General features: G+C 45.0%; 1 protein-coding gene across 1 annotated transcript in view; it reads right to left on the reverse strand.

Annotated features, from left to right (window-relative positions):
- EXD3 (exonuclease 3'-5' domain containing 3) overlaps nucleotides 1–11,553 on the reverse strand; it is a 313,193-nt gene that overhangs the window by 108,869 nt on the left and 192,771 nt on the right. Inside the window, exons 10-11 of the mRNA XM_029913175.1 lie at nucleotides 8,450–8,523; nucleotides 7,353–7,391 (exon numbers count right to left, since the gene is read on the reverse strand). Of these exons, the coding sequence (XP_029769035.1) occupies nucleotides 7,353–7,391; nucleotides 8,450–8,523 (113 nt within the window). The remainder of the gene's footprint in view (nucleotides 1–7,352; nucleotides 7,392–8,449; nucleotides 8,524–11,553) is intronic.

Raw genomic sequence — 11,553 nt, forward strand, 5'->3', positions numbered from 1 at the left:
AAAAAAAAATAAACCCTCTCCCTTTTTTTTTGTTTTTTGTTTAAATCACCCTCCTTCTTCCACCGCGCTGTGCACCCCAAGATCCCACTCTTGACACCAGTGTGACAAAGTTCCTCCTCTATCTTGGTGGGTCCTGTGCTTATTGGAGAATTTTCTTGCCTCAGAGATTCACCATGTGGGTTGGGGAACAGCCCAGAGACCTTCCCCTCTGGGAGAACCCACAGTCCAGGTCAATTGGGAGGTTTGGGGGGAACCTGGGCCCGCCCTCTACTCCGGATTCCAGTCCAGGACCCTGTGGACTGCAGCTGTCTATAGTGCCTCCTATAACAGCTGAATGACAGCTACAACTCCCTGGGCTACTTCCCCATGGCCTCCTCCAAACACCTTCCTTATTCTCACCACAGGACCTTCCTCCTGGTGTCTGATAACACTTGTGCTCCTCAGTCCTCCAGCAGCACACCCTCTCACTCTCAGCTCCTTGCGCCTCTTGCTCCCAGCTCCTCACACTCGCACCACAAACTGAAGTGAGCTCCTTTTTAAAGCCCAGGTGCCCTGATTAGCCTGCCTTAACTGGTTCTAGCAGGTTCCTGATTACTCTAGTGCAGCCCCTGCTCTGGTCACTCAGGGAACAGAAAACTACTCATCCCGTGACCAGTATATTTGCCCTCTACCAGACTCCTGTACCCCACTGGTCTGGGTCTGTCACATATGATGTCCATCTGTTTGCACTTGGAGAGGAAAATGATGTCTGTCTGTATCTGTGCGAGTTTTTTGTTGAGGTTGATGGATTTCCACTCCATACAGCTAAATTTAGTGCCTGGCATGGTGTCAAGTATCAGGGGGTAGCCGTGTTAGTCTGTATCCACACAAACAACTAAGAGTCCAGTGGCACCTTAAAGACTAACAGATTTATTTGGGCATAAGCTTTCGTGGGTAAATAACCTCACTTCTTATGATGCAGGCATTATATAATGACACATGAAGAGAAGGGAGTAATTTTTGGTTAATTCAGAAATGTCGCTGTTGTGCCTCTTGGGAGTCATAGTCCAGATGCCTCATGCCCTAATTCTCCTGTAGGCTCTTTGTCTAGACTGTATCACCTGTTATGCAACAGTCTCCCCCTTGCTGCGCTGCTCAGTGTATCATGAGAGATATAATCAGGTTGTGGAGCCTGGCCCCTGTGGAGGAGGCACCTGAACTCCATCTCCCATGTAGCACTGCAGCAGCAAACCCAAATTTAAATTTTCAGTCAAACATTTTCAGTATGTGTGTGTTGTTTTTCAACAAAAAGTCAAAATTTTCCATGTGTGGCAAATGGCCGATGCTACTATGGTGGGTCCTGCACTTTTTCTTGGTGTGGTGGGTCAGGGCGCCACCCCTTGCCCCTATTCTTGTGTGTTGTGGGCTACGCTAGTGACCCGGTGGGAGGGAGAGGGGAGCAGGGAAGGGGCCCAGGTCCGCTCTCCTGCTCCGGGGCCCAGCCCCTTCAGCGTTGTGGGCTGCTTATCCTCTCTTCCCTTGGGTAGGGTTTCCCTCAGTCCTCTGTGTGACTGGTTAACAACAATACTCCTCCAAACTCTAGTCAGCTCTCCTTCCCACTCTGTCTGACTGAAGCAGGGTTTTTTTAATTAGGTCTTGGGTGGGGCTTTAATTGGCTCCAGGTGCTCCAATTACCCTGTAGTAAGGAATAAGGCCTTGATCATCCTAGGGTTTATACACCTCCCATCTACCACTCTCCTGCTGCTCTCTGGCCCTGCTGTATGACATATTGAAAGCAGATACTTTGTGTGAAAAAATTCATTTAGTCAAACCTCCAATGTTTAGAAGGGGCCAGTGACAACTCTTGAGTTTGTGCTGAAAAATCTCCCAAGAATAACAATACAGAAAACAGGATTTCTGAAACATGCATGGAGCACATTGCTGCTTTGACCTTTCCTTTGTTTAGTGCAGTCGTGTTGTTGGCACTGTGAAACAGAAGCATATCTACATGTGGGATTATTTAGGTTTCCCTTCAGAAGTACGGGTACACACTCTAGCTTCTTTAATGTGATGCCAAAGACAGTAATCACTGATAACCATAAGAGTCAGGGCTGATAACAGGCATGGTTAAGCAGTACTGCTGTGATTATTATTTAGTTGTCAGAAAGATATAAATTGGCTGCAGAAACCAATGCATACATTTCCTTCTAGATTCAGACAGTACAGCATTTGCATATCCTCTAGTTTAGAGACGTACAAAGAAACTCCTGGCTACATTCATCATTTAGTGAGGCCTTATTTAACTCTTGATGTACAAAGATAGATTCTGCTATGGTACTGGTAGGTGTCTCAGCTCCTGGAGTAGGTACAATCCTTCAATGAGACTGTATATGTAATGCACACATTCTCCATGAACTGGCTGATACATTTTGTAATTTTATACCAACTTTTTTCTATATGTCAATGTTAGATAATGGAAACAAAGACATGAATAATATTGGGTTTAACAAGTATCACTGAAGATACCTTCATTTCAAATACAAACATGAATTCAGAGGTTTTTGCAAAGATGATGATTACCAACCCATTGCTAATCTTTCATCAGGCTCTGATTCGGCAAGGTATTTGAGCATGTCTAACTTTCAGCATCTGAGTAAGCCCACTGAAGTAAAGGGGAACACTCACATGTTTAAAATTAGGCGCATGCTTATATACCTTGCTGACTGAGGGCATTACAAGATAAGGTAACTGAGGCCATGTCTACACTATAGAGTTAAGCCGACTTAAGTTACGTTGACAATCATAAACCACTGTAATTACATCGCTTGTGCATGTTCACACAGCGCTCCCCTTGTGTTGGTGGAGCATGTCCACAGTTGGTGCTCTAGCACTGACAGAATGAACAGCACACCATGGGTAGCCATCCCACTGTTCAAATCGCCACTTTCTCCCACTAGGAGTTCTGGGAATGGATTGCAGTGCATCATGGGGGTGGGATCACTGCCTCATGAGGCAGTTTTTTCCATCCCATAATTCCAAGGGCTTCCAACTACATTTTGTGACATTTTTCAACTACCCCTGTAAACTTTGCACCTGCCGTCTCTGCCTGAAAGCACAGATCCTGCACTGTTCACCAGTCTTGTGATAAGCATTATGAACACAACATGGCTGATCCTGCAGTATTTCATGAGCTGTGAATCTGAACAGGAATCCGTGGTGCCTGCCCTGCTGTGTGCCATGGAAAGAAACAATTCAAGATTGATGTTGGCATTCACGGAGCAACTACACACATTGGACCATCGCTACCAGGCTCTGGAAACAAGCACTAAGTGGTGGGATTGTGATGCAGGTCTGGGATGGCAAACAATGACTGCACAACTTTTGTATGCCCAAAGCCACCTTCCTTGAACCGTGTGCGAAGCTCACCACTGTACTGCAGCACATGGACACCAAAATGAGAGCTGCCCTAACAGTGGAAAAGCGAGTGGCAATCACTGTGTGGAAGCTGGCAACTCCGGACTGCTACTGGTCAGTTGTGAATCAGTTTGGAATTGGGAAGTCCACTGTGGGCGGTTGCGGTGATGGAAGTGTGCATGGCCATTAATCGCCTTCTGCTGCAAAGGACTGTGACTTTGGGCAATGTGCAGGAAATAGCGGATGGCTTTGCAGCAACTGCGGCAAGGGGATAGATGGCACGCATATCCCAATTTTGGCCCCAGGCCATGTTGTGACAGAGTACATCAACAGAAAGGGATACTTCTCTATGATATTGCAGGCGCTAGTGGATCACTGGGGTCATTTCACTGACATCAATGCGGGGTGGTCAGGGAAGGTGCTTGGCGCATGCATCTTCAGGAACATCAGCCTATATAGAAAGTTGCATGCAGGGACTTTCTTTCCAGACCAGAAGATTCCACTAGGGGATGTGGAAACGCCCATAGTGATCCTGGGAGACCCAGCCTACTCCTTACTCTCGTGGCTCATCAAGCCTCACACCAGAAACTTTGACAGCAGCAAGGAGCACTTCAGCAACAGGCTCAGGAGGTGAAGAATAACTGTAGAATGTGCATTTTGGCAGATTAAAGGGTCGCTGGTGCTGCCTTTTTGGCAGGTTAAACCTCAATGAGGAAAATATTCCCATGGTCATAGCAGCCTGCTGTGCTCTGCATAATATTTATGGAGTCAAGGGGGAAAAGTTTCCCCAGGGGTGGAACACTGATCTGTATCACCTGGCAGCTGATTTTGAGCGCCCAGACACCAGGGCTAGTAGGGGGGGCTAAATGGAAGGCTATTCGAATCAGGGAGGTTTTGAAGCAGCATTTTGACAGTAATGTGTCTTGCTGTAATACATGCAGCCAGGCACTGTTTACTTGCCACCTTGAATGACCCTTGTAATGATTCCTGCCTGAGCATTAATTGTAGTTTGAAAATGTGCTGATTGCCACTGTGTATGAATTTCTGCTGAAACTGCCCTGTGTAGGTCAAAAATAAAGAATCATTGTCTTTGTAAGACTAAATTTTTATTAAACAGCAATACACAGATTAACATTTCTTACAAGGGACATGACAGTGAGTAGCACTCTCAGAAATGAGGATCTCACAGCTGTGTGTAAGTCCAGTTGTCGTTATGGAAAATGTCCCTAGGGGTGAAGTGCCAGGGATACTGTGATGGGCTGGGAACATGTGAGGAATGTGTGTGGGGAGTTTGGGGAAGGCATAGAAAGCAGTTCTGTAAGGGTTGTAGGGGGAGTCAAGCATGCATGTGTTCCAACTTCAGCACAATCAGGGACCTGAGCATCTCTGATTGGTCCTCTATGAGCTTTATTGTCTTCTCCTGGACCTCAATTATCTGCCCTTGCCCCGTCTCGTCTCCTGGCTATCTATTTCTAGTTTTTCATTTATTGTCTGTCTCCATGCTCTGTGCTTGCTATCAGCCTGATCAGATGATTGCAGCACTTCTCAAAACATGTCCTCCTTACTCCTCCTCATTTGCCTCCTTATCTGACAGAGGCACTCCACCGGTGTGTAGGAGCTGGCCCTCAAAGGCACATCTGCAGAAGCAAAAGAAACAATACACAGTCAGTATTGCATGTGCACTCAGAGTCTTGAATCATAAAAGTTACACACACCTCTGTCTCATTTTCCCTTGGCAAGCATGAAGCACGGCCTGAGAACTAAACATGGTGAGGGGGGGAGAGAAGGTGGGACAAAGGGTCTGGGTGGCTTCAGAAGGGGATCAGTACAAGCGCCTAGGGACACTATTCTTAATACTGACACCATTTTCCACAGGCGGGGGTGATCGAAGCTGAAATCACACTACTGAGGGTAACCGAAGATGCAAGGGTGCATCTCCTGCATGCGTGTGGCTTCAGACCAGGTCCGCATGCTGCTTGCCTGTGTGCTGCTTTGGTTTCTACAGAAGTAAATGCTGATTGGCGCAGCAAAGTTTCCTACAATGGGGGAAGAAACACAGCAGCTCTGCTAAGGAACCTTCGGCAGAGGATTGCAGAGTACCTGCAGGAAAGTTTCCAAGAAATCTCCGTGCAAAATTTCCAAGAGATCTCGGAGTACATTAACAATCTTTTCTGCAGGGCCTCCACTGCATAGCTGCACAGGGGAATGCAAAGCAGGTGCAAACAATATCTAGTGTTGTTAATTTCAATCCCATATGCACCATGTAACAAAATAAAGGACTCCTCTACTTCATGTCACCGTGCAGTACCAAAGAAAAATGAGTACTTACCAGAGCTCCCTCTCCTGCTTCAAGCACATCAGAGCCAGACTGCTGGAACTGGCTAGACCCATCCGGAGTTAAAAAGAGGCCCTGGCTCGCCACACCACCAGACGAGCCTGTTGCCTGTCGCACGTCCTTCTCCAGCTCAACCTCCTCATCCACAGGGTTGACTCTGCTGGCCACTGCCTCCAGTCCCCCGAAAGTATCCACGAGGCTCTTGGGTGGAGGTGGGGTCACCCCCAAGGATGGCATGCAGTTCCTTGTAGAAGCAGCATGTTTTCAGCACCAAGCCAGGGGGACGGTCGGTCTCCCTTGCTTCCTGATATGCCTGCCTCAGCTCCTTGATCTTAGCATGGCATTGCTGCATGTCCTTTTCATGCCATGCCACGAGCAATCTGCTCATAGGTGTCAAGTTCCTACGGCTGGATCAGAGCTGCAACTGCATAGTCTCCTCTCCCCACAGACCCAACAGATCCAGCAACTCCAGTGTACTCCAGGCGGGATCGCATTTGCTGGGGAAAGCTGGCATGGACAGCTGGGAAGATGCAATGTGAGCTGTCCACCCCAAGCAAACATGATGAGGAATTTCAAAAATTCCTGGGGTTTTAAAGGGAGAGGGGTGCATGCCTGTGTACCTGGCTGCAGGGCAGCATAGTAGGAACTGCTGACAAGAGCAATCATGATGGGCATTGTGGAACAGCTCCTGGAGGCCACTTAGGGCGACACGAGCAAGCACATTGTCTACAATGACACTGCATCGCTCTAACTTAGTCGCAAAAAGCTCTATGCCACTCATCCAGGTGGTTTTATTATGTCGACGTAGCAGGAGAGTTAAATCGGCAGGGGGAGCATTGTTGTGTATAGACCTCCACTGTTTTGTCAACAAAACCTGACTTTTGTTGACAAAACTGTGTAGTGTAGTCAAGGCCTGAGGTGGCAGAGTCAGGGAAACTCCAGCAGCTCCTTTCCATCTACCACATCTTTAGACCCTTCATAATCTGGTTACAGAGCTAGAGATGCATAGGCACTGACTCCCACTCTACACGGGGGCGGGGTGCTCGACCCCTCCTCCTCCCCAGGCCCGCCCCTACTCCACCACTTCCCGCAAGCCCCCACCCTGCCTCTTCCCGCCCCTGCTCTAATGATGTTTGAATCATTACTTTCTACTGTACCATGAGACCCAGAAACCATAAATACCTTACATTTATATAGTAAACCTGCTGAAAATTCTCAGGACAAAGAAGATGATTTTCTGACTGTGTTTACTGGTGGCCCTTGACAGTTGCTTTAGATAATTAAATAAGTATCTGTAACTAGATAACCTCAGTATTTGCAGTGTTCAGCGTGTTTCCTACAGTAAGTACAGAGAATCACAAGAGAAGACCACAGTAATCTTACTTATTTACCCTAGGTAAAAATGGCAAGTTTTTAAAAGCCAATGCATAGACACATACATACCCCTCTACACACACAATTGTGCCACATGTGTGTAGGCAGTTCTGACAAAGCTAAAAAGCTGTACTAGTGTAACATATTGCAAATGCTTTTAACACCAGAGTGGGATATTTTTAAATGGTCTTAAAATGAGGTCCACACAAAGAAACCTTAAAAAAGTGGTAAGGGAGCATTTCACACTCACCTGAACATGATCGGCCCAATTCTCCTGAGTCATGGTTTTCTGAAAAGACAAAAAAAATCTCTAAAATATGTTTTTAAAGCATATTATACACACCAAGTGGAAATTTAACACACAGACAGCATTTATGACATAGGAATGCAATCTGGTATGCACTGAAAATCTCTGGGTTCTCATATATCATCATGAAGGGCACATTAGAAAAATATTGCTTAGTTAATTCAGAGAAATGTTTGAGGACAGCACAAGACTTTTATCCAAACCTCAATCTGCACTTACAATATGAAGGCCACACAGAATCCTATCCAGATCATACTGAAACTCCTCATATACCTTATAAAATAGAGATAATCCAACCAGACCTACTTTGTAGTGGGTGCAAAACTACAGATAACTTCCAACTGCACAGGTAGGTAAGACTGCTGAAAACTGAGACATTGCTGAACTCAGTAAAGCAACAGAATACTTAAATTTCATGATGCTTTTAGCACAACCAACACAATCTCCCAGAAACACAGGAGAAGCCTCCATGCCTATTCAGGCTGCTGTTGAGCGACTGAATACTGCAAAAAATGTTCACATTGGTACTACGGAGAAGCGGCCCTCTAAAACATGAGTGTGCTTATATTCAGGGAATTAATGAGCTTTGCACAGGACAAATGGAAGGTACCCTTCCCCTGAACACCGGCCTTGTTTTTGTTAATGTACTTAGGATGACTACACTGCCAAACACGGTGGATCAATTCTGTCCTCCTTGAGACCCAAACCGTTGATTGGGAGAGCACCTCTTGCAGTTTACTGAACACCCTTAACTGCCACTGAAGTCAGTGGGAGTGGACAGCATTTAGTGCCTTGCAGGACTGGTCCCTATCATAAATATAATAGTATAATAAAATATACCCATAATTCTGCACTAGATTTATCAGTCTATAATATCTCAGTCCAAGCACTCGTAACAGAGATTTGAGTCTCAATGCCTTTCAGTATCACTACAGCATGACTACACTCTGCTTGCATACCAACCTTATGTTTCCAGCATCTCTATTATATTGTTCAAATCACAACAAAAATAAATCCATACATACATTGTACAAACATACCTCAACAAACCTCTTGTAGAAGAGATATTTCAGAGATCCTAGGTGCCGCTGATTTATGACATTCGGACAGAGAGCTGAAACAAAAGAAAGGCCTTTAAGTCAACACAACATATGAACTTGCTTGAAGTGTTCTTTTCTAGACAGTACTTTTTTTCTCCCCTGATATAAAAATCACTTTAAATGATGCAAACACAGAAAGACACTATCCAAACCTGAAACAAAGAGGGCCAGAAGCATCCTGGCCTTGCCTATATTAAAACTGCGAATTGTGTTTAAAAACCAGATTAGCATGAGTAGTGTAAACAAGCCCATAAATATATTTTGCAATTTGGCATGTGCTACTATAGGCAGTTTTCTGCTCCTGCTACTGCTGCTGCTTCTCTCTTTTTTTTTTTTTTTTTGGAGGGGGTGGTGAGAAAAATCATTTAAGCCGTAGCGATATATACACTGGACATAACATATATCCTAAACATCCAGGACACATTCCAATATAGATGAAAATGTACAAGAATTTAAAAGCTAGGGAGCACAGATTCAAAGAACAAATTCAAAAGAAAATAGAATTACCAACACCCCAAGCAAAAAGTCATAGGTTTGCAATAGACACACTACACACATCTTTGATGCACCAAGATGTTCCAGTAGCAAAAACAAGCTAATACAAAAGAGTAAAGTCAAGGGGTACATTTTCAAAAACGCCCAAATGACTTAGAGTCCTAAATCCCATTGACTTTCAATGAGATTTAAGTTTGTAAATCACCTTAAAAATGTGACTTAAGCCTTGTCTACACTACACTGTTTTGTCAACAAAAGGCAGCTTTTGCTGACAAAACAGGGGAGGTGTACACTCTACAAAGCTACTTTTCGTGGCAAAACTCTGCTGTTTTGCTGAAAAAATAAAACCCCCTCAACGAAAGGCATTGAACTTTTTGCAGCGAAGTTAAAGCGACAAAGCGTCAGCATAGACGCTGCCATTCATTATATCACCAGAACTGGCCTCACCCAGTATCCCACAATGCCCATCGTGACCGCTCTGCTCACTGTTTTGAACTCGGCTGCCCTGCATCTAGCTATTATGTTTTTTGCTAAGTTGGCATAATAAATAAATAAATAATAACAACAGTAATTCTCAGTTCTTATAGAATCATAGAAATTTAGGGCTGGAAAGGACCTTGAGAGGTAATCTAGTCCATCCTCCTGCACTGAGGCAAGACCAAGTAAACAGAGACCATCCCCAACAGGTGTTTGTCCCACCTGGGCATAAAAAGTTCCAAAGATGGGGATTCTACAACCGCCCTTGGAAGCCTGTTCCAGAGCTTAACTACCTTCATAGTCAGAAAGTTTTTCCTAATATCTAATCTAAACCTCCCTTACTGTAGATTAAGCCCATTACTTCTTGTCCTACCCTCAATGGACATGGAGAACAACTGATCATCCTCTTTATAATATCCCCTAACATAGTGGAAAACTGTTATCAGGTCCCCCCCTCAGTCATCTTTTCTCAAGATTAAACATGCCCAATTTTTCTAACCTTTCCTCATACAACAGGTTTTATCATGTTTGTTGCTCTCCTCTGGACTCCCTCCAATTTGTCCACATCTTTCCTAAAGCATGATGCCAAGAATTGAATGCAGTACTCCTGTCGAGACCTCACCAGAGCCGAGTAGAGTGGGACAATTACTTCCCACGTCTTTTACATACGACACTCCTGTTAATATACCCAGCATGATATTAGCCTTTTTCACAACTGCATCACATTGGTGGCTCATATTCAATTTGTGATCCACTATAACCTCCAGATCCTTTTATGCAATACTACCACCTAGCCAGTTATTCCCCACTGTGTAGCTGTGCATTTGATATTTCCTACTTAAGTGAAGTACTCTGCACTTGCCTTTATTAAATTTCATCTTGTTGATTTCAGACCAATTCTCCAATTTGTCAATTTGTTTTGAATTCTAAGCCTGTCCTCCAAAGTGCTTGCAAGCCCTTCCAGATTGGTATCACCCACAAATTTTATAAGCATATTCTCCACAGGGGGACCCACTACATATGCCCTTCCCAGTCTGACAGAGAACCATCGATAAATACTCTTTGAGTATATTTCTTAAACCAGTTGTACACCCACTGTATAGTAATTTCATCTGGATCACATTTCCCTAATTTGCTTATGAGAATGTCATGTGTAGGGCCCTACCAAATTCACGGCCCATTTTGGTCAATTTCATGGTCATAGGATTTTAAAAATCATAAATTTCATGATTTCAGTTATTGAAATCTGAAATGTCACGGTGTTGTACTTGTAGGGATCCTGACCCAAAAAGGAGTTGGGGGTGGGGGCGCAAGGTTATTGTGTGTGTGTGTGGGGGGGGGGTTGCAGTACTACACTTACTTCTGCTCTGCTACTGGCGGCAGCGCTGCCTTCCGAGCTGGGCAGCTGGAGAGCGGCAGCTGCTGGCCGGGAGCCCAGCTCGGAAGGCAGAGCCGCCGCTAGTAGCAGCACAGAAGGATGGCATGGTATGGTGTTGCCACCCTTACTTCTGCGCTGATGCTGGTGGGGCACTGCCTTCAGAGCTGGGCACCCGGACAACAGCCACCGCTCTCCAGCTGCCCAGCTCTGAAGGCAATACAGATGTAAGGGTGGCAATACCACGACCCCCTAAAATAACCTTGTGACACCCACCCGCAACTCCCTTTTGGGTCAGGACCCCCAATTTGAGAAACGCTGGTCTCCCCCATGAAATCTGTATAGCAGGGGTAGGCAACCTATGACATGCGTGCCGAAGGTGGCACGCAAGCTGATTTTCAGTGGCACTCACACTGGGCTCTGCATTTTAATTTAATTTTAAATGAAGCTTCTTAAACGTTTTAAAAACCTTATTTACTTTACATACAATAGTTTAGTTATATATTATAGACTTATAGAAAGAGACCTTCTAAAATCGTTAAAATGTATTGCTGGCACACAAAACCTTACATTAGAGTGAATAAATGAAGACTCGGCACATCACTTCTGAAAGGTTGCCAACTCCTGCTGTATAGCATAGGGCAGGGGTCCTCAACCTTTTTCAACAAGCTATATAAACTCCAGGGCCCGAGGAGTG

This window comes from Terrapene carolina, unplaced genomic scaffold, assembly GCF_002925995.2.
Source record: "Terrapene carolina triunguis isolate 2854851 unplaced genomic scaffold, T_m_triunguis-2.0 Scaffold508, whole genome shotgun sequence".
NCBI classification, from domain to species: domain Eukaryota; kingdom Metazoa; phylum Chordata; order Testudines; family Emydidae; genus Terrapene; species Terrapene triunguis.